Source organism: Electrona antarctica (assembly GCF_951216825.1).
Source record: "Electrona antarctica genome assembly, chromosome: 2".
Taxonomy (NCBI): domain Eukaryota; kingdom Metazoa; phylum Chordata; class Actinopteri; order Myctophiformes; family Myctophidae; genus Electrona; species Electrona antarctica.
In genome coordinates, this window is record NC_136807.1 from 37,614,016 (window position 1) to 37,637,954 (window position 23,939).

At 41.7% G+C, this 23,939-nt stretch overlaps 2 protein-coding genes across 6 annotated transcripts in view; one reads left to right on the plus strand and one right to left on the minus strand.

Annotated features, from left to right (window-relative positions):
- tp73 (tumor protein p73) overlaps nucleotides 1-3,962 on the minus strand; it is a gene marked incomplete at its 3' end in the record, with an annotated part of 47,963 nt that extends 44,001 nt beyond the window's left edge. For 3 of the 4 annotated variants that reach the window (XM_079489926.1, XM_079489925.1, XM_079489930.1), the window contains exon 1: nucleotides 3,827-3,962. In XM_079489926.1, the coding sequence (XP_079346052.1) occupies nucleotides 3,827-3,858 (32 nt within the window). In that variant the 5' untranslated portion in view covers nucleotides 3,859-3,962. The remainder of the gene's footprint in view (nucleotides 1-3,826) is intronic. The other variant, XM_079489927.1, reaches the window with a different exon arrangement.
- wrap73 (WD repeat containing, antisense to TP73) lies at nucleotides 1-23,802 on the plus strand. Of its 2 annotated transcripts, none has more exons than XM_079489972.1 (13): nucleotides 1-157; nucleotides 1,407-1,503; nucleotides 2,386-2,538; nucleotides 3,973-4,089; nucleotides 16,028-16,100; nucleotides 18,206-18,309; nucleotides 19,516-19,602; nucleotides 20,633-20,767; nucleotides 21,019-21,096; nucleotides 21,283-21,379; nucleotides 21,700-21,825; nucleotides 22,418-22,609; nucleotides 23,021-23,802. In XM_079489972.1, exons 2-13 carry the CDS (start codon nucleotides 1,435-1,437, stop codon nucleotides 23,131-23,133), a joined length of 1,344 nt encoding a protein of 447 aa, XP_079346098.1. In that variant the 5' UTR covers nucleotides 1-157; nucleotides 1,407-1,434; the 3' UTR covers nucleotides 23,134-23,802. The 2 variants fall into 2 exon arrangements, with proteins under 2 accessions (XP_079346098.1, XP_079346099.1); XM_079489973.1 differs by having other exon boundaries at nucleotides 6-157; nucleotides 1,412-1,503.
- The last annotated feature ends 137 nt before the right edge of the window (nucleotides 23,803-23,939 follow it).

The window sequence follows — 23,939 nt, forward strand, 5'->3', positions numbered from 1 at the left end:
TACTCGGCTTCTGATTGGCCAACAGTTTACGTCGCCATTCACGCAACCAAACGGCAACTGCTTGATTTCTTTCTGCTATAGTTCTTGAACGTCAGAAACATGTGAATACAAAACCCTTTGGTAGATGATTTGGAGTATTTGTTTCCTCGTGTTATAGGTAAAGACGTCATTATTATTCATATTCATTTGTTTTCTAAAGGAAGTTTGATAACTTTGACTTCCCACGGTATAGCCAACTAGACATCTGCTAGCGTTGGCTAGCTTCATTCTTGAATGAACTGTCACCAACCAAATGCCTGACTGTTTGTTTTCTGGTTTAAGTAAATAAGTACTCTCCTTATTCGAACTGTAGACGTAGCAAGCGGACACTGGAATCACGGATAATATGGTTAAGATGTTATCATGATGTTCTTGTGTGTTGTTTTCTGCACCCAGTAGCCGCGCCAGCTAGCAAGGCTAACATTGAGTCTGGCTTATGCGTAAAAGTTGGCTTTGTCTTGTCAGGTAGTAGCCCTGAAACATGACTGTCATAAGTACGAGCGTCATGTGAACCATGGCTAGACAGGTAGTGCTAGACTATTTTACTACTGGAGAGGTCCATTGGGCACACACAGCTGCATCTAAAGTTAGTTGCCATCCATTTCAATGCAAAGGAGCTTTATTGGCATGAGAAAACAAACGTTTACATTGCCAAAGCAAGTGTCAAAATACAATAAAAACAGTTGTAAATGGGGAAAGTTTGGAGGGGGTACACGGTACAGCATTTTGTAAATCCATAGCCTCCATTGACAGCCCATTCATGAAACAGAAAAGTCCTATCTGATTGTATTAAAATGACGACAAACTGTACGGATCGGCCTCTTTAAATCTCTGTCAAGTATTTGTTTAAATTGTTTTAATTTCTGTCAAACTCGTTGAAAATGACCCCTGCGCAAACGTCCTGCCATATTATGAGCAAGTGCAATGCATTTGGAAACAGGTGTTAACTTAAACTACTAACGTTACTAAAGGATAGTTGCAATGGAAGTCGAAGTTTTAAAAGAAAAGCAAAGTGACCTTTTGGTGGGCTACACAGATTTACGTTTTCAGAATGTCCACAACAAGTGACCACAACATCTAATCCCCAAATCCCAATCCTCAAAAGAAATGTCAAACATTGTTTTGCGGCGCCATCTTGCGTTTGTATTTGCAAACTACCCCAACAGCCAGGAATCAGGGGAAAGTCCCACAGTAGTGTACAGCACATACAGTATGAGTAGCTTATGTGTCGATAAACAATTATCTTGGCAACTTAAAGGAATGTATAAGCGTTGTTCAATTTTATTGGAAACTGCATGACGAGTGACTGCTGTGCGTTACACATTGTCTTCATTTGTATGTTTAAAATCTCCCTGTCTCCTTTGCAGTACAGTAGCTGCAGATACACACGACAGGATGAATTTCTCTGACGTTTTAAAGCAGTCCAACCAACTTTGTCAATTTTCCCCAAATGGGAAATATTTGGTAGGTGGTTTTCTTTGGTTTTGTTGCGACTATGTAGTCTAATAGATTTGACAGATTATGGCCCTCATTTATCAATGGAGTGTAAATTCTGCCTTAAATTCGAGCGTGGGTTTTGGCGTACGCTCACGTCAACGTCACACTTTAGCAAGTGATCCTATAGAGCTAATCCCAGCGTATTTTTGGTCGGAGCTTTGATAAATGTCACGGCTGAAACCGACCAGCCTTAAATATTCTTGAATGCCCCGATTTTACGACATAAACAATTGGAATACAACCAAACAAACATGTTGAAATCCAATAAGAAAAGAGTTTCCCCCTCGCTGCCTATCATGTCCGCTCACGCACAACGCACCGCACCGCACTGCACACTGTAAAGAAACAGTGCCAGTGCACCTTAAAGCAGTCATGTAGGTGATCCCCTGTGAGTCGGACTGCTGTGAGTGATGCCACGTTAATGAGAGATAGCCTGGCAAGGCAGTCATAATCAACGTTTTTAGAGTGATTGATGAATGCATAAACATATGGATGAAGGCTGGTGTACAGTGTGCTGGGTGGATGTGCATGAAAAGATTTAAACCGATTTTTTCCCCACATGTATTATTTATTAGTTTTATAACCAGACGTAAGATTTGGCGTGGCATACGTCATTTCACTGTACGCCTATCTTTGTGTGTGTGTGTGTGTGTGTGTGTGTGTGTGTGTGTGTGTGTGTGTGTGTGTGTGTGTGTGTGTGTGTGTGTGTGTGTGTGTGTGTGTGTGTGTGTGTGTGTGTGTGTGTGTGTGTGTAATTTAATTCATGCATAGCAATGATTTATCTATGTGAAATATTTGTAATATTGTTGGATGGAATTTACTGTAGATAATTTTTATCATCATCATCAGGGTACCTGTTTACAGTACAGGCTGGTTGTACGAGATGCGTCCACCCTGCAGATCCTACATCTGTACACCTGCCTGGACCAAGTGGTCTACATGGAGTGGTCCTCTGACTCCAACTTCGTTCTCTGTGCTATGTACAAGAGAGGACTGGTGCAGGTAGGAAACTACTGACACACAGACACACGGCTAAGAGGCCTAGGAACTTCGGAAGAGTGCTTCCGACCCACTTAGCCAGTCTAAAATCACGGTAAACCACAGCCTATTGCTTTTCTGAAACGGTTAACCAAGTATGGCAACATGAAAATAATGGACGATATCCAAATTAAAGCTGTTTTTAATAACAATTTCACTCAAATAATTTCGACAAGAAAGTAGTCCTCGCAACTGGCTGTATACAAACATGGAATTCCCTGTGCAAATCATGAAAGGTACCGAATGCTACGTGTCATGATATCTCTTGTTTTTATGTAAAACCTTTCAAATACAATACAAAATGGAGACGTTCTCTTCACCTTGCCATAATTGTGACCAGTAATGCTGAAAGATTAGAACATTACAGTGAATATTGCAAACAAGATGTTACCGGAGTAATTCTGATATGTGGTTCTAGGTTTGTGTTTATGGAGGATTTTACAACTGGACTCAGTCAGTCAGAATCATGGACTGGAACTATAGAATTTATAATTAATGTTAGGGAATTTGTTTATTTGAAGAGTTGCTGAAGAGCTCAGAATTGCATTAGTTGATTGTAGAAATTAGGTGAGTTTACAATGTACTTCACATTCATTAATTCACATGAAACAACAGCAGAACACATTAAGAATACATTATTAGACCAAAGTGTAGCCAGGTCTGTTTATCTGTTGTCGTTTTACCACTGCACAAATGAAGTACAGAAAAGAAAAAAAGTAATTCCAAGTTAAAGATTGATTAAATTTGTATGTAGAGTTGCCTTAGTGTAACACTACAGTGGCCCTAGCGTAACACTATATAATATTATTCATTCATTAAATAAAAACTATTCATACTGGTGTAAAATCCATATTTTCATTCATCATTCATCATCAGCATTCATTAGCATTAATTTTTATATATAGCTATAATAAAAGTTATGTTTTAATACTTTTGTTTGGCTCCTTTTTTTCAGCATTGGATAGTTAGTTAGATAGTATTTAGGTGACATTTGGATGTATACATTCTGGGCTAGGTGGGTTTGTTGTACAACATTTGGCACATCTTCAAGTACATAACACCGTAAATCATTTGAGACTAACTGAAAGAGTGAAATGTATCGATAATCCGCCATTACATGGGTTATAAGTGAGTTCACAGTTAAAAGTATCCATTTTGTTAATTTATATATAAATGCATTTGGGGAAACACTGCTTGACATTTTGTCCTGTCAAAGTTTCACAATCGGTACATCACCATGTAAGCACCTTACCTTTGAAGGGGTAACCACCGCCAGTCTTTCATGGTTTCTGATGGTTGTCAGGGAGTGCTTATGAATTGTTGAGATGCAGTTGATAAAGGGACGGCGGGGTGTCTGATTAATTCAAGTTTGTCCTTCTGTTCTGTCTCTGTCTTCAGGTGTGGTCTCTCGAGCAGCCCGAGTGGCACTGTAAGATTGACGAGGGTTCAATCGGACTGGTCGCCTCGCGCTGGAGCCCGGACGGACGTCACATTCTCAACACCACCGACTTCCATGTGAGTGTGAAGTTACTGCGTCTGTGTCTGTCTGCGTGTTTATATGTATGACTGTCTGGTGTCAACTGTTGCTGGCCCGCAACGAACGGAGACCTGAAAATAGACAGAGATACCAGACCCTTCCTCAATCCCCACAACCCACTCGCCCACCCCCACCTGCCACATATATTCAGTCTGGTTTCATAGTTCCGCCAGTTAGCATCCTGTCAGACATACAAGTACCTCCTGAAGACTGGCGCAATGTGTACGTGCCCTTCCCATGTAACTCGGGTATTTCCCCATCAAGTGATGCATGTCATTGGTGTCGTGCTTGGGAGTCATGTATGATGGATTTGAGATGTTACAGTATTCAGTGTTGCATGGGATGATTGACTAGTCACTTGCGGTGTTATTGAATGTGGCCAACTGAAAGGTTTTCAGGGACCGTGAAATCGAGCTTTCAACTTGAAACGCATGGCATGAGCTTTGGAAACCTCACCACCACTGCTGTGGAGAATCCATCATCATCCTACCGACAGAGATGATTGCACTATCATGAATTCCTGCACTCTGAGTTCCAGCCAGTAAATAGATTAATAGACACAGTTTAGCTTCTCAAAAATGGCCCCAGAGTCGCATAGAATGAAAATGTGGGGTGCAACAGTTAAGTTAGTAGTAAATCAATTTAAAATCATATATTTTTTTTTTAAATAAAATAAATATATAGATGTCTTTATAAAATAGTAAATTAAAAATAAATAAACGATAAAGTAATTGCTAAGAAAATAATTGATTGCTTCAGTCCAAATAAAGAGACATTTATGTTTATTCAATGCCTTCTGTTTCCCCTTTTTCATTGTTGCACTCTGTGCTGTGATGTTGCTATAAGCTAATGTCTTGAGGTGGAGGGCACGTGTGTGGGGTAGGGCTAGGCCATGTGGATTATGACCAGGGCACCGTGCCATGGTGGGCTGTGTCTATCACGTTGAACTTGACTCCAAGACTCATTTGACAGGTGTCAGTGCACATTCTGCACAACTGTGTCTGTCTGGTCTGAGAGGAGGGTGCAGAGAGTGCAAGAGTCTGTGGCATGTCTGCTTTGTGTCTCTCTACATCTTCACAAAAAAAGAAAACGGGACAGGTTCCTTCCACAAGGGGAGAATCTGTCTACATAATACAGTATGTCTTATGCTGACAGCGTCTTGAAGAGGCATATAGCCATTAGCTAGTCTACCTGTTATTATATGATTGTTCCCTACTCAATTTTCAATTCTCCCTTTTATTTTCTGTGGCAGCAGTGATATGGACTATTCAGTATTCAGATTGTGATGTAAGATTAATGAACACATTTTTCATTATTTGATTGTTGACCTTTCTTAACTCAGCATGGCTTTAGTGAAAAAGCATTTACGGGTAGCCAATGATTACTTCAAAGTTAATAAAGGGTGCTATTAGTTTTGATCTCATACTTGAGATTGTCACAACACATTCGTTTAACCTGATGTCCCATGAAAAACTAACCCAAATACCTACACAGTCACTATGAAGTAAAAAGTAAGCCTAAATAAATTGTGAGTGAAGTTGTTTCCCAATTGAGGGTGTGAAGCTAATTTACCAGTAGCACCAGAGGCAATGCTTAACTCCTTGCCAAGGGGCCCACTGACCTTACCTTCACCCTCACCCAAGATTTCATTAAGGCTGTGCCAGATGGGTGTCCATGTCGGCCTTAAATTTCAAGTCCTCATAAACAGCCTGCTATATTAACTTGTTTAGGAACAGCTGCCTGTGGTGTGGACTGTGTCTGTTTGTCTATGTGTTTGGATTTGCGCGCGCACGCGTGTAAGAGCATGTCTGGATTTCTTTTTTTACTGCGTACCGATAAACAGTACAGTATGGTATAATAGGCATATCTAGAATATAAGCTTATTACTTTTTATTATTGTTTGGGTTTTGACTCTTTTTCTGAACTGTACATATCCTATATTTGATTCTTACTGCTGTTGCTGTGATGACACCTGCATTTTACTTGAGGGATCAATAAATACAGGTATATCTAATCTTATAGTCATGTGTCAGTTCTCTGTACATTGAATCAGTTCAGGAGGGTTAGTTACAGTAGTTGCCAACAGCGGTGGCTGTTTGTTCTTTTCGTCCAAAAGCCATCTTTATGGCAATATGAAACTTCTGTGTCCTTGATAGTCATTTATCTTCCAATTTAGGATATTGCCATAGTGTGAATTTAACAGAAAAATGCATCACCAAATATTAGCCTAGACTTTGCAGACTTCACCAAAGTCATCTATTTGAATTCCCATGGAATATCCTTGGGCCTCACACTATGTCGCCACACATCCACGCTAATCCACTGTTACCAGCTGAGTGGCGATAAAATGAGGGTGGAAATTTTCTAGCCAAGGACGGTGTCAAGCTTTATACTACTGTAATGGTTTTCACATTGTTGGTATCGGGTTAGCGGTAGCATGCTTGGCCAGGGACTTTGCAGCCTCGCTAACGCGTACTATAGAATTGTTGGCAGCGGCGCTAACGGACTAAACTGTGAACGCGAAGCAGCTGCTGCTCTGTGATGCGGGACAATAGCTCATCCATACCTATGTCTGGGTGGCGAGAAGCTTCAGGTCCTTGGTAGAATCATGAGGCTGTAACAGGAGAAATGGGCTATATCGGTTTGAGATGGCTTCCTATACGTGGAATGCCTAGAGCCTAATCCTTTGCTGACAGAAGGGCCTATGTGGCATCACACAGACACTCACCCGCTCTCTCCTACTTGCCTTCGACTGCAACAAGAATGGCTGATGGGTAGATTTTCTTGCAGGTTTGATGTCAGTTAACTGTGGTGCTACAAGTGTCCTTATTCAGCTGTTGCCCACAAACCCTCTGCTTTGGGGAGTGTTTAATTGTGTGGCATTCTCGTTGTGAAACTTAACAGCACTGAACTTGTGCCGGGATGTTTTGTGTATGAGTAGAATAGAAATATGTTTTGCCTCCTTTCTTACTGCATATTAGGTATTTGTACACTAATAGCCCGGTTTTGACTACAGGAGTATTTCCTGGAACTCAAGGAACTTTTTCCAAGAACTTGACCTTCTCTTTGACAGCAGGAACCTGGGCCCCGACTTCCTGCCCCCCATAACCGAAAAGTCCCTTCTCCCAAGCCAACTACTTCAGAAAATATCGGGTAGACGGAGCAGCACTGAGCTTTGCTCATTAGTGAAGCTCTTTGCGAGGAAGTTGCACACATTAGCATGTTAGTCCATTTGATTATGTGTAAAGGGTAAAGACTGCCTTCTTGTTGTGACCGCTGGTTATCACAAACAACACTAAAAGTTAACCTCTGGTACTAGTAAATGTCACACACACACCTGCGACCAACAGTAGCTGTTATCATCACTGCTGGGGAAAATCCTTGTATGTCCAAATAACAACGGTTACTTTTCAGGAATTTGAAAAAAAGAACCCGTGTTCCAACGAATCCAATAAAATTGTTACTAAAATCGGGCTCAATTGGTTGATTATGAAATAAATCAACACACAACACATTAATGCAATGATTCATTGATATACACAGTATCAATGATAAAACAAAGCACAAACCTGCTTTTTGATTTTTTAATTGATCAAAAAAGTAATTATAGAATAATCAAATTGAAGATTGAACATTTGCTGCCCTGTACTTCACCCAAAGTCTAGTTTTACCAACTTTAAATCCCACAGCGTGCTGCGTGCCATACCACATTTCACACCTATTTCTCCCAACGCAACACTCCCCCACCCAGTTTAAGGTTACACTGCCTTTCGGGCCTCCGATCTCCCTCAACCCCGTTGCCCATGTGGTCGGCCCAAGGCATCCAAGAAGTGTGCGCTTGTTTTTGTTTGAGCCGTGTTGATGGTGGTTGCCATGGTGCCCTGTCCAAGGGGGTATGTCCAGGAAGCGTGCTAGGAGGTGTAATTACAGGGCCTACACAGCTGGATGTCTGAACCCAGCAGGAGTGTAGACCCTTCAACCGAGCTAGGTGACAGCCAGACAGTGGCCGAGTTCAAATGTCCGTCTGGACCCTCTACGATGAAAGGTTTAAGGTTGTCAGCTGTCTTAACTCTTCATATTTCAAAATGTAAAGTTTTGTAACGAGAGAAGGACATAAGCATTCATTACAAAGAAGGGAAAAAAAAGATTTATTGACAACCTTGTTTATTATATTTTCTTCACACGTCCACAGTTCTTCGGGCTCTATAATGCCACAGGGTTGCACATCGTGTTTTTCACCATGATATTTAGTTCAAGGATTTAGCAGTTGTATCTGTCCAGACTCCAGATGCATATAGGTGCTGAAAATCCTTGAATATGTAATATTTTGAATAGGATAAAATGAACCTTCAGGACAGGTGTCATTGCAGTATTAAGAGTAAAGAGAGGTACAGGTAAGGCTAGAGTCAAAAGCCAAGCCAATATGTTTGGGAATGTGCTTAATAATTTGAAAAGCAATGCCCAACCTTGGTCTGTGAGCGGGCTTTGCATTGATGTTTTAAAATAACCACTATAGTGATTTTGGTTTGAACACAGCATCAGTTTAGTTGTTTTCATAGATTTAAAGGACCATACCAACCTGTAGCATTTCATTAATGCGGTTAATAAATCCCTAAGTATAACTTTTCAAACTGTCGTTTGTCATGGAGTACCGGTACAGGAACATTTATTCTGATCTGGGCTGATTTGTCACTATGAATGAGACATCATGCAAAATACTCACTGGCATATGTTTATTCATCATGTACAGCTCTTAACATTCACACTATATTGGCTTGCAAGCAACACTGTAAAGGAAGCTAAGTATGAGGGTGGTGCATTTAACACATGGCTGTTTGAAAATCTTCCCTTCCACTGCTCTCCACTGAGAATATATATGCAATCCCATAGTTGGAACGGTGGGGCGTTGCTATGGGAACCGGACCAATGTTAAAGGCTTCCGTAGACATCAAGCATTATATAGACTGAGTCCACGTTGGGGTACGTATATATACGGACTTGGGATATGACGCCACCTAGTGTCGACGTACTTGTATATACGGACTTGGGAAAGAAAGAATTAACCATGTTCACAATTTCCAGATGATACAGTTGGGAGTAACGTCATTGGTTATTCTACGTAATGACATCATCAATCAACAACGTCACAACCATATCCTTTATAATGATTCATCAACTACATAAGAACAACATTCAGCAACTTTTACTAATGGATGAAGGCATGAAGCTGCATCTAAGAACTTCTGATCTTAAGTTTTGACTGCTGCCTAGCTTGCGGGATTCAATTATTATTTTGAGGGGGAGAACAATAGTAATCAGTTCCTTGACTGGCCAACCCCGTGTGGATTTGAACTGGATCCAATACGTTATAGTGCAAACATTATGACTGAGAAAGACTTTACAAATACAACTTGATCTACACTGTGAGAAATGTTCTGCTGGACGGAACATCTGCATGCACCAAAAAGATCAAAATATGCTGCTGTGTCAGTGGAGCACAAGCTGTACGCCTTTGGAGAATTCTGTGACGGTGACAGGAAACTTACTGATGTGAATGTTTTCAACACATTGTCTCTACGCTGGGTGAAGTTAGTAACAACTGGCATCAGTCTTATTGGGTACGCACATGTGCTGATAGAAGACATCGGAAGGTGTTCTGACACAAAGGGGTGGCACAACGTGCTGTATGCATTTGATGTGGACACCCACAGATGGTTCAAGCCTAAGGTTCCGTCCTAGTCTTAAGACATTATGCAAGCTAGCAGTTATTCAGTATGATCTGCAGCAGTCGGAACTTCCACATAACATCAGGTGGGAACTAGCAGCCATGACTACAAACATGCTACAGTAAAAAACACTGTACAACAATAAATTAAATATAAAATAATTAGGGATCGACCGATTATTGGCAACGGACGATTTTCGGCTTCGGTATTCATAATTACTTGTGCAAGCAGAGCGTGCAAGTATTGTGGTCGGCTGGATGTATGTGCATGGTAGGTAGGTATATGTACTGGATGTTGATGGTGATGAAATTAAGATATGTTTCAAGGTCGGGTTATAACTGGCTGTCGATGGTGACTAGGGCTGGGTGCAATAACCGCAATATTGCCATACCGCTGGTATGTAACGCACACCGCGGTATCGGGTTCATTACCGAGGTAAAATTAAAAAACGTTTTTTTTATTACTTTTGAGTGGTGTAAACCACTCCTACAACTGGCTTTGTTAGTTTACGTGTCTGTCTGTCTGTCCGTTCCAAAAGAAATGAGCATGGTTGCTATGGTCACCCAGTTCACACGGGTGTGATTTCATTACGTCAGACATTACGTCAGACCACAGCTGATCAGTCTATATAAGACCTTACACCACTCAGTTCACACGGGTGTGATTTTTTTTTTACGTGCTGTTCTGGCGACCTAAGTTCTAGGCCTACAATATTGTGTGATATGTTGGTTGGCCAACATAATAAACGGAATCAGTGAGGCTAATCATGCCAGCAATAATGTTAACTAATGGGTTGGGGAGGCGCGCAGTTGCTGCGTGGTGGTGGAGCGGCTGGAAGTTGAACCTTTCAATTCATCATATATCATATTTGGCTCAGCAATCTATAGTCGGTTAACTTGGAATTTGTTTAATATATATTAAACAAATGATCTATCTAACATATGTTTAAGATAATAGGTTCCATGACGAGGGGACTAGTCTTGGGCAATATACCGGTATTACCGTTTACCGTGATATCTGAAATCAATACCGGTAATATCAGAGTATATTAAAAATACTGAATAGTGAATACCGTCATAATACTAATACCGTCATTATACTATATTATTTTTTTGAGTGGTGCAACCACTCCAAGGAACAGCAATGTCCGTGGTGTTCACCTTTGTTTGTGACTGTTAACCTATGTTTGTGACTATGTTTGTGTGTGACTCATGTCATGTGTGACTCATGAGTACCAGTAGGGGCGCTGTTGTGCCAGAAACAGAGACGGAGAGATAGTATTGCACTGACTGGGTCAGTGTGTTCTAACCAGGAGTTTAGTAATGTTAGGCTGCACTGGGAATTCCACTTCCACTTCAAGATGTTTTAAAAAAACAAAGTCTACAGTACAGTAACTATAACAATAAATGTGTAGTTGCACCACTCGGTTCACACGGGTGTGATTGTTTTGAGTGGTGTAAACCACTCCTACAACTGGCTTTGTTAGTGCAGAAAAAATGAGCATGGTTGCTATGTTCACCCTGTTCACCCGGGTGTCCACTCCTACAACTGGCTTTGTTAGTGCAGAAAAAATGAGCATGGTTGCTATGTTCACCCTGTTCACCCGGGTGTGATTTCATTACGTCAGACATGATTTCATTACGTCATGGTAAGACCTTACACCACTCAGTTCACACGGGTGTGATTTTTGTTTTACATATAAACACCCAAATTACATTATTGTTAAGCACCAATTGTATGTGTGTGGTAATTTTATGTCTATTAAAGTGGCATTCCACTCATTTTCAACATTTTACTATGTCATTAATAAGCTTGAAGTGCTCCTCATCCCCACTAGCTACATAGAGGGTGTGGGAAGATGTTCTCCAGGATATTGTCCAGCTTCCTCTTCAAGCCCACTACATACTTCAGGGTTGGCAGTAACTACAAAATGACAACTGTTCACAATGCATCAGTGGCTTAAGCTTATTAGCCTCTGTGTTACTAGGCAAATTTATTGAGGTTCTGAGGCACTAAAGAAATGCTTGCGTCCTCTCCGAACTGTCTTTGGATAAACAAGCTCTTCCGAAACAGAAAAACATTCTTGTTTGGTTGGACTATGTATTGTAGCCTGTTACATACAGTTGGAGGCCATCGATATTGTCCTTTTCTTTTTGCTGAGGTTTGCGTGATCTGCGCAAAAGGACAGTTAACCCATTTTGGGCGGGAACCCCTTTTGGTGTTTTAAACATTGTTATAATTTAGCTATTGAAAAATAGCAGATCTACAAGCTCATAGCGCGCCACCGAGTGGCGCGCTACGAGCTTGTAGGTCTGCTATTTTTGAAAAATCGTGAAAATATTTATTTCAGAATAGGATTTAGAAGGATTTTTTTAAATTTTGAGGTCAGGCCTAAATGGGTCAAATGATAAGGGACAATATCGGTGGCACCCAACTGTAGTCCCGACTCCCGTCCGCAACAAAAGAGGTAAACTTATGTTATGCAACTAGCCTTCCTCCTCACCAGCTTGTTGGTTGTTGAGGTTATCACCCCTACAGTACATACAGAGCTACGGCAAAGAAGCTTGAACTGTGCTTTCAGTTTCACCAAATTAATTTGTAGTTGCATTGTGTCCCTCCAAGATGCTACAAACTCAAAAGGTGGACACATGCGGCGATAGAAATGTTGGCTCTGCAGTAAATCACACGCACCTTGTCAGCATAACTTGCTCTTAAGGCAAAGTGCATTTTGCACTACGGTCTTCGATACACTGACTATACTAGCAGTGTTTCCCTTATATGCATTATTGTGTGGGGGCCCCCCACACAATAATGACCACCCCCGACACAATCAGGACCAGCCACCACGGTATGATTTTTAGTAGGATGCCGTGAATACAATTTACAATTTAGCAGACACCCTTAATCCACAAAAACATGGTAATTCATTAAATACATAAAAACTTAAAAAGTCATCATGAATCATACCTAAGCTTAGAACCTAGAGTCGCTTTTAGCGAAGGTACTTCCAGCCTCCCTACGCCGGCTGATCTGAGTGCGGGAGGGTTTGTAGGGTCCGATCAGACTTGTAAGATCTGAGGGTGCCAGAGTTTTGTACGGTGCGACGACCGGGAGTCAATGGAGGGGGGGGGGGGGGGGGGAGAATTTTGGCTGGTTGAAGACCAGGCGAGCTGCGGCATTTTGGATCAATTGTGGATTGGATCAATTGGATTTACTGTATGTAAGTTCCAATTCTCATATATTCTCTCGTACTATTCCATATTACTTTTCCAGGCATATTTGTTTCGTATTTGAATATCTGCCATATAGGAAAGTCTTCACAAGGAGTTGGTTGCTTCCTGAGGCCTCCACTATGCAGGAGTGGATATACTCTGTCTATAAAATGACATCTACATTATAGATAGGCCAAAAATAACCGCAAAAACCACACTATCAGCTTCTGCCTAGGGGAAACACTGACTAGCTCTATTGAGAAGTGTTGGGAAGCCCCCGGTCTGGGATCACTCTACATGTTGGTTGCTGAGCAGAAGGTTAAAAGCTCCTACACAATACAGTACAGTATGTTGTTATGCCTGATGAATACGAATTGATAGGGGTGAATAAGTACTAAGTAGCTATAATTTCATCATTGTTTTTGCTATGCCTCTTATTTTCTTATATTTTCTTTATATATATATATATATATATATATATATATATATATATATATATATATATGCATTTGTGCATTTATATAGCGCCTTTATCCAAGGCGCTTTACATAGATTGTGCATTATATTCACACACACATTCACACACTGATGGCGGCAGAAACCATGCAAGGCACCAACCAGCACATCAGGAGCAATTAGGGGTTCAGAGTCTTGCTCAAGGACACTTCGACACTAACTCTGGGGGAGCCCGGGTTCGAACTGGCAACCTTGCGGTTACCATCCGGTCACTCTACCCCTGAGCCACCGCCGCCCCATTGTGTGATGTTGCGCTTGGCAGGAGTTTCAAAGCCTTGGGAACCCAATCGGTTTCTGTCTACACCCAGACAGCATATATCTCACAAATGTTGTAACAGTGTCCCGAAGACTGTCATGTCTCCTTGTTTCTTGAAGGGTAAGTTGCTGCACTTTATTTTAGAGACTGGATGGGGAATATATCAGGCTGTTGGCCTGGTGCCACATACTGCTACTGGCATCAATCTAGTTACAAGTGAGGTCAATGGACACTTGACTGGCTCTTGTCAAAACTGAGCGTCAACACTTGAGCCCTCTTTGTCTGGATGCCATGAGGGCAGACGGTTATTCTGAAGTGCTGCTTCCTCTCATTTATGAGACCGTTCAGTTTTATTACAAATGTTGAATTGTCACACCTGTGGCAGGTATGTCCATGCGGATGCTCCCCCAACACCTGTGGCAGGTATGTCCATGCGGATGCTCCCCCAACACCTGTGGCAGGTATGTCCATGCGGATGCTCCCCCAACACCTGTGGCAGGTATGTCCATGCGGATGCTCCCCTAACACCTGTGGCAGGTATGTCCATGCGGATGCTCCCCCAACACCTGTGGCAGGTATGTCCATGCGGATGCTCCCCCAACACCTGTGGCAGGTATGTCCATGCGGATGCTCCCCCAACACCTGTGGCAGGTATGTCCATGCGGATGCTCCCCCAACACCTGTGGCAGGTATGTCCATGCGGATGCTCCCCCAACACCTGTGGCAGGTATGTCCATGCGGATGCTCCCCCAACATATCCAGAAATGGAAAGGCAAGATGTAGTGTCATCTAATGCAGTGGTTCGCAAACGTTTTACGTCCGGGACATAAACATGTCACTTCACGCCACGTTGTGAGCTTGTAGTTCTGCTATTTTCACTACTTCCTAAACCTTTGAACCCATTTTGACCTGAGATCAGATTCTAAAAATGTCTTCTACATCCTGACAGTTTGCTGAAAAAGCTATGTTTCTATGTCAGTCGTTCTTCGATTTTTCAAAAATAGCAGACCTACAAGCTCGTAGCGCGCCACTTGGTGGTGCGCTATGAGCATTATGTATAGCTAAAGCATAACATAATGCTAACACCAAAAGGGGTTCCCGCCCAAAATGGGTTAAAATATATTCATGGAATTTATTGTATTTTATTTTATTCATGATATAATGAATGCATTTTAGAATTGTTTTTAATTGATGAAATTTGGTGATTTGTTGTTGTTTAAACTTTGTATTTTTTTTTATCTTGAAGTATCAATGAAATGCTAATAATGACTTGAATTATAATCTGTATTATGTTGCTAGATATGAATTGTGATTATTTTTATTTGAGAATGATTTTTTGTTGTTGTACTATATTATACTCATTTGGAATTGCTGAAGAATGAGATTAATTGTTGGAACGCAAATCTACACAAATCAAATATCACACATTTTGCACAATTATACATTATTAGTGCGATACAAGTATATCACCATGTCTCAGGCCCCCAAGTTGATGCAGTTTTGGGCCTGGCTTTATAATGTCCATGATATGACACTAGTCTAGCCGATGAGCTGAATAAGAGAGACCTCTTCATCCATGTTGTTTTTAGAGAGTGCTTCCCCCTTTTGAAATCACAGCAGTGCAGACAGTAATGGCAATGGATGGAATCCAACTGTCTTTCACGTCCCTCACAGCGAACATAGGACTTTCCAGACATTACGGCCAGTTGTTTCAGAGGGTATCATTCAGAGACGGACCACTGTATCCCACACTGTGACGTCCTGTAGATATGCCTGAGCTGATGGATGAGTCCTTGGGCCTCTGTTTGACATCCAGAGACCTCATTAGGCTAGGAGCCTGGCTGATTGAGCTCTTATTAATAGGCCACTGTTGACACCCAGTCTCCATGCCCCACACATCATATCACTGCCTGAATCAAGCTCCTCTTACAGAGACACCAAGGGCTTAATAGCCCTCGTAGAGACTGATGTATCTCATGTCAAATGGAGAGAAGGGGTGTCGGGTCCAAGTGGCCATGCAGTTGTTCCACGGCTATGCCAGTACTGTGTGAAACGAGCGCAGCCATCAAAAGCCGATCCCGGATCAAAGATGTCTCTTTTACGTACATGGTTCTTTGAAGTATTTATGCCCCCCCGCCCCCGGCCCTTGCATACTTTCACTGAGAGATGAGCTACAGTTTGTTTTTCCTCTTCTCTCTCTTGACAGCTGAGAATCACTGTCTGGTCCCTCTGCACCAAAGCTGTGTCTTACATCAAGTACCCCAAAGCATGTCACAAGGGTGAGTACACAGACATCACGTCTTTATTTCTTTGTGTGTGTGTATTAATATTATTATCATCATTACCAGGAGTACCTGGGGACATGGCCAGTGCGCTGAATGCTCTGCTTCAGCATTCCGCATGAATCACATACTGTCCTTTGACCTTATGGAACAACCCTTAGTCTCTGGCCAAACTATAGCTCCTCTGCTGACAGCTGTGCACCCTCTTCAGTAAATGGGGCATGCTCTCCATAACGGACCTGTCAGCAACCAGGGGAAATGATTGTCTCTGGCTCTCCCGTTGTTGACCATGCAGCATTGTGCCCCTGTGTAACCCGCACATCCCCAGAATGATCGTATAAATAATACGGCTATGCTAGTCGCATGCTGCTCAATTGACGGGGACAAAGTCTCAGATAATGGCATTGCGTGAGGGACACAATGGACAACAAGGTTATGAGTCCTGTCATTCAAAGTGGCTAATCGGTTTGAATTCGGAGGCATGGCAGCTGATCTTTAAAATGGGCATGATGCCCTGGTGCTGAGGACCTCTGTTCATTTCTGTTCATGTATGGAGAAGTATTGCAGCTAGTGGTACACAATAATACTGATCTAACACTGTTGGAATTGGTACAGCCAGATCAGAATTACTGTGGAATTGCAATATTATATTATAATATCCAGGTTCCTAGACCAAAACTAGAAACCTCCTCCAAAGAGGCAGCATGTCCATAATATGTTGCCATAGTCCATGGCCACTGTCCTTTTGGGAAAATAATTACATTTATATTTATATTTTTGAGGGGCGTTATCCCCTGCTATATACAGCTCTGGTCCCCACACGTCTCATATTTGCCATTGACAATGAAAGGAGAAATTAGGTCATATGTCCCTCAAATATGATGTAAATTTGTGGCAACACAAACATTAAATGCACGAACAAAAAAACATTGCATGGATGAAGCTGGGATGTATCCTCAGTGATGTATCCCAAGGTCATCAGGGTTTCGGGTCTCGCAATATCATACCCCTCACTCAGGTGACCCAGCCGGGGTGATCAAGTCCTGACTTACACGTACGTCCCAGTGGCTAGCTACCCACGATCAGTCCCATTAGGGAAAGACCAGGGCCACACAGTCCGCCGCTCCCGAACTACTCTGCCGGGACTGGGAGAGATCTGGGGTTGTTTCCTGTCCGGGCCCCTCCTACGTCTCACCAGGTCCACTCCTGCTCTCACCAGGTGCAGCCAGGACCTGTGCGTTGCACCAGACTCCCAGCACCAGACACTTCATAATGCCATTGACAATGAAGGGAAAATTTACATCATATGTAGACGAGCAAATCGGCTAACCAATCACATAAATTCAGTTGTTCATGAGAGATGAGATGTATAATGATAAGAGCGCCCCTCACTTGACACGTATTTTTACAAGGCTTCACCATGCTTTAAAATATTATGTTGTAGAATATTGTTTTAAATAATTTAGTATATATAAATAATGTACATTAGAATAATGAATTATCATTAATAAATTCCAAACGGAAATGGCTTTGGCCTGGTGGCTTGACCAGCACCCCACAAGACAACCTTTTATTTGTAGACACTGCAGAGGAAGGTGTAAAAATATAATATATTCTTCCTTTCCCTATGAGCCCCAGAACGTATAAACCTTTTGGCAAGCCACGTCCACCTCTAACATGCCCTAGTTCAGTGTGAGAAGTGAATTAGTTCTTCCTCGCCCTATGACAGCTCATTCCACAAATATAATGCAAATCTGTTCATAGCTTTTTGAGATCCTGCTAACAGACAGACAGGCAGACAAACAAATCAGGCAAATTCACAACTCCATTGGCAGAGGTCTTATGTAGTCACGTTAAACCTTTGCCTATGTTTCCCATTGAAATTCTTCTTTGTGGCCTGGGCCGTGGCTCAGCGGTCCAGGCACCAGGTAGTCCGAGTCTGGCAGTGTACCGGGGGTTCGACTCCCGATTCCGACGGCCTTTACTGGATGTCAATCCCTTTGCGAGTGATTTTAATTATCACACCAGTTACCAAAACAGATTTTTGGCTGTATTGTTGTCTATAAAATGTGGCAATTTTCTGAACCATCTTTCCATTTCAGGCATGGACTTCAGCAGGGACGGTTGTTACATGGCTTTGGCCGAACGTCGCGACTGCAAAGACTGCGTCAGTGTGTTTGTGTGTGAGGACTGGTACTTACTCAGGGTGAGTAAGAGATGAGAATGATTCTCAGAACTCATAATAGCCAAAACTACTTTTCTTTTTTTACCTTTTATTTAACCAGGGAAGTCATCTAAGAATGCATATTCAAACTAAAGCATTTCTATAATCAAACATTGTTATGACTGTATAGATATTGTATATTGTCAGAGTGCTTGAAGATTGTTGTCAGAGCATGGAACTGAGATGTGTGCATAGAAGTTGTTCTTTTTCTCATTTATTTTTTGTTTATTTTTATCATAGTTTTGGTCTTTTTGTACAAAATGGAGTAGGATGGTTGAGCACACACTATGCTGAGAAATGAGAGATATCCTGTAAAAAGCTTACAAAAGCAAGCACACCCAAATGATAAAATACGAGTCGCTGGACAGAAGATGTGAAAACAGAAGAATAGAGTCCAGTGGATCATGTTCCCATGGATATTTATTAAATTACCACCAAAGTTGACATTTCCAGAAGAGCTAGAGTGCTAGACGAACATCACCTTTGGCAGTAATATTAACCAACCATGGGAGCATCATCCAGGGTCTGTTTTCACATATTGTCCTGCTGTAACCAGAAGATGACGGTGTGACACACTGACAGGCGTGTTGAGATGTCGTCCTTGAGCAAGGCGGTGAATTCCAGCCAGCCGCAAGAAACCTGTGTGTGCACTGTCACTGTGCAGCAGCTCATATTTCGCCTTGGAGATCATTTGAGAATCAGAAAAAAACTTGACAGAGGCATTTTGAGCGTGTTGTTTCTTTAATTTTGAGCCTTGTGAAGCTCTTAAACCTATAGCTCTTAAGCCGTGATAGTAGCCAATCTACAAGCTTACGCTGCTTTGCTATTTTCACATTAAAAAAAAACAATCCGTGATGCCATGCTGATGTTGTGGTCATTGGGAATATAGGATGAATGAGATTGCTGTCAGGATCGATATGATTTCTGGAACAGATAGCCCTAGTATAATATACATGTAATTCTTATATATGGTGAGGACAACTGGAGTGTTGGTCTTGTGGTTTCTAACTTTGGCGTGAGTTCCCAAGATCCGGAATATTGATTGAACTACAAATCCCACCACAATGTACTATAGGAGTACGGTGTGTTTAGAGTTTAGACAGAAACTCATAGTAGACTGTTGTTTCATGTATTTGAGTCATCGTATTGCCTGTTGCCTCACATGACCTCCTTTTCACTTCATCCCAGCACTTTGAGACAGAGACACAGGACCTTGCAGGAGTGCAGTGGTCTCCTAACGGCTGTGTGTTGGCAGTATGGGACAGCTGTCTAGAGGTGAGTCCTTCTACAACAAACTAAATATACAATGGATAAATCCTAGCCAAAATCCTCTGATCACTCAAATACGATAATTTCCATGATTATATAAACATTGGATATTTTAATAAAATTAATAGCAATATAATAATAATTTGCATTATAGTAGCTTTCTGTAGGCCAGTTCAATCAAATTATTCAAAGAACATTGTCTAACTTGAAGTTGATCTGCAGACTTTCAGTCAAAGATTATCCTCTGTATTCCTCAGCTCTGTTGTCCTGTTTTTTGACTACTAAAGTGATCATACTGTAACAAAAGATGCTTGCCTTACTTAATGCCTTGTTACTTGGCAACGTTGCACTGCTCTGTCGTGCAGTAATATATCATATAATGTTCACTTTAGTAGTTAGCACATCGTGATCGTAAAGTGCATTATAAATAAAATGTATTATTATATATTATATATACAATAACTCGTCCCTGTTGCAATCAACTGGTAGTGTGAGTACTGAGTAGTGCGTACCATGTCAAGGCTAAAGGGCCATTCACACTGAGCACTATTCATACAGTATAACTATAAAAATGTAGTTTTAAAAAGTCAAGTGGATGGCAAAGTTTACATCAGCTATAAAATAAATCAAAGTCAAAGTCATACGATTAGTCAGACGTTACCGCAGTGAAATTTGCTCTCCGCATTTGACCCATCGCATTTGACCCATTCCCGCCGCAGCGTGCGCCGCGCTCGGGAATCATTAGTTGATTTGACCCCCAATCCAACCCATTGATGCTGAGTGCCAAGCAGGGAGGCATTGGGTCCCATTTTTACAGTCTGGTATGACCCGGCCGGGGATCGAACCCCGACCTCCCAGTTTCAGGGCGGACACTCTAACCACAAGGCCACTGTCTGGTGATATACACATACATCTTTAGTTTTGTGAATGGCACTTCAGTCTTTGCTTGCAGTTAACTTTAGTTTAAATCTGACTTGAGGCCTTTGACTGCATTTCTCTCTCTCTCTCTCTCTCTCTCTCTCGCATTTGTCTACAGTACAAGGTGTTGTTATATTCTCTGGATGGTAGACTTTTATCCAGCTTTTGTGCCTACGAGTGGTCACTGGGCATTAAATCTGTCACCTGGAGCCCCAGCAACCAATTTCTAGCAATTGGCAGCTATGATCAAAAAGTAAGTACACATTTGCAACGATGACTGTATTTGGCATTGTATGCACAGCACACAGTGGCTTTCTAAAAGCCACCATGGGAAAAGGTCTGCTGATGAGAATTAAAAACGGACTATTCATTGTCAATAATACCAAAAGGAGTTTGTTAGTAATGTGGGGTTCCCAGTGGACACACAAAGAGCCTTCTCATTCTGCAAGTTTTTGCTAACGTTGAAAGCAACAGCCACAACTTGACAGTGAATTTTGTTGGCAGGTCCGCATCTTAAATCACATAACGTGGAAGAGGATCACAGAGTTTGAACATGCAGCCACCATTAGCGGCCCAAAAGCTGTGAGTATCATGGTAATGCAGGACGTGTCGGCCAACACATAATTGGTAGAAATAATGTTTTATTCGCTAAAATAAGTTATGTATTTACAGATTTCAATTTTCAAAAGCCATTAATCCATTTATTAATAAACAAAGAATTTGATGTAGTCATTTTCTAAGTGTTTGACTTGTGGGCTGTGTTGTCAGGTGGTGTATAAGGAAGTGGAGAGAAGGCCAGTCAATCGAGAACTTTCCCTTGACAGCATCACTATGGACAGCACTCTTTTCAGTACCCAGAGTAAATGTATGACATTGTCCACAAAAGGACTTTTCTGATATCCAGTTCTGATTCAATTACTCAACATAAAGCAATCCATACATTAAAATGCAATACACTGCACGTTCACATTAAGAGCAATAGCAAACCTTAAGGAAGCTGTTTTTAAATACTTTATTGGCAAATTAAAATAATTTGCAATCAAATTCAATAATACATTTTGTCCGAAGAAGCCATTCTAATTACTTTTTAACTTTTAGAATGATGCTTCTTGAGTACTTGTGTTATGATGTTAAAGCAAAAGCCATCGCTCACCAATGCGTGTCTCTTCCATTTTGACACTCCAGATGAGATATGTCCGTCTCCCGTCCAGATTCCAGTGGTTAAACCAGACCCTGAGCGAGCCAACCCTAAGATCGGTATCTCCACCATGGCCTTCAGCTCGGACAGTCGTTATCTGGCCACCAAGGACGGTATGACTTAAGCCTGATTTAACGCCTTAACACAGCAGTGTATACATTAGGAAGTATGTTCAGTGAAATGTCTTTTGGTGTCTCCAGAGTGTGCTTCTACCTGCCCCCTCCGACATTCTGATCTGGGGATTTAAACTGTCTACTGGTGTCCCCTCATTCCACTGTAATGGAATTGCTTTAAGTACAGTTTCGTGTTGTGATAGGCTAAGACCCAATACAGTAGTGGTTTTCCTACAAGCGTTTTTCCCACTAAATGGGTGTGTACAAAACATCCGAAAGATCCTCGTCAACTTGTACATCTAGTGTCCACCCAGTCCACGCCTACAGTATTGACCACAGCACACTTGGTTGGTTGAATGGTTGATCTTTACTCAACCTTTTCTCGCAGCTTTTCTGTTGGCTTGAGCTCGTGCTGCAGGCAGTGCATGGAACCATGCCGCTTTCTCAGGACGTGGAAGCAGAATACAGCTGTTGGTGCCAGACAGTTACAATGACAATTTAGGCATAAGAACAGAGTATTCCCACATCAGTATACAAATGTCTTATTCCTTATCCGTGTCTCCTCAATCCAACCACCGACGGCCGCTGACAGACAGCATGGCCAGTGCTGTGTGGGTGTGGGACATGCAGAAGCTGAACCTGCTGGCTGTGCTGCAGCAGACCTCAGCCGTGTGCTCCTTCCAGTGGGACCCTCGGCACCCACGCCTGGCCCTGTGCACAGGAACCTCCAAGCTCTACCTCTGGTCTCCGGCAGGCTGTGTCTCTGTCCAAGTCCCCACTGAAGGTACATATACTGTACATTCATCTAGTTCACATTAGGGCTTTAAGCAACTAGTCGACTAGTAAATCCACCAGTCGACCTTGTTGGTACTAGTTGATAAGAAAAATAAAAAGTTTTTTTCCCCCTCGTTTTTGTAGGCCTCAAGATCAGCTAGAATGCTATATTATTGTCACCAATGTACACAGTTTTTAAATGTACAAATATTATAAAATAAATAAATAAATACAAATTACATAATAGGAGGTAGTTAAACAACTAGTCGACTAGTAAACTAGGCAACTATTAAAAATCACTAGAAGTGAAAGCCCTAGTTCACATTAGGAAACTAATATGGTAACATAACATATGCTGTTATTGCTTGTTGGTAGTGTTTATATTGTGGTTTCCTCAATCTCGATATCTCTTTCCTACCAGGTGGTTTTCAGGTCCAGTCTCTAAGCTGGCACAGCAGTGGAGAATCCCTGATTCTCCTTGGGAAAGATCAGCTTTGTTTATGCTACATGGAATCTGACCAGGAAGACCAGTGACACACACCGAACCATTGGATTAGCGCCTCTGATCTCTGATGATGCCCTCTGGACCTGGACCGTCTGTTGCTGATGACCCAAAGACTTTATAAAAAAAAATCTGATGCTGTTTCCAAAATACTGTTTCCTTAGAGTAGACCATCATTGTGTAAATTAGACCAAAATGGACACAGCCAGGGTCACAGTGGCATGGGACACAAAAAGAAAGAATTATGATTTGTGCCGAGTGGTCGCCTTCTCATTTGCACAACCACCACGATATGTTTTCCTGGCTGCTTCTGTGAGGTCTGAGCACAGCTGAATGGTACACACACCAAGCGGGGTACTCCCAACACTCAGAACCGCTGCAGTCTTCAGCCGACCATCGGCTTGGTGTTTTTGTTTTTTTAATCTTTAGGGTAAGTGAGATTCACACGAATTACTTCTCAAGAGCCTATAGAGAGGAAGCATTTAGCTATTCATTCCTTTTTCACTCCACCTAGTCATGTCATAAGACTGCATTTCTGTGAATGCACACTGAAGCACTTACTTTCCAAAAACTGTGTAAAGACATGTTTACAAAGTTTGAAGGATTTTACCACTTACCATTATCTTGGCTAAAGTATTTTTGTGCATTGCAATGTAAATATTTAATAGTAAAATAGTTTTGAATAAATGTTTTGTTATGAATTATGTTGTCTATTGGCAGTCCTTTAAAGAAGTGACTTGTTTGATTAAATGGCATTATGGACATGCTGTATTCCAAAAATTAAACAGGAGATTGAGACTTTGACATCCTACAAAAGGAAGGGAAAATTGCAGGGAAA

Excerpts from the sequence above, each read along its gene's own strand:
- wrap73 (XM_079489972.1), top strand. The coding sequence starts at position 1,435 with ATGAATTTCTCTGACGTTTTAAAGCAGTCCAACCAACTTTGTCAATTT. Across the intron at positions 16,101-18,205 it reads CCCCAAAGCATGTCACAAGG|GCATGGACTTCAGCAGGGAC; the intron begins GTGAGTACACAG and ends TTTCCATTTCAG. Across the intron at positions 21,380-21,699 it reads TTTCAGTACCCAGAGTAAAT|ATGAGATATGTCCGTCTCCC; the intron begins GTATGACATTGT and ends TTGACACTCCAG.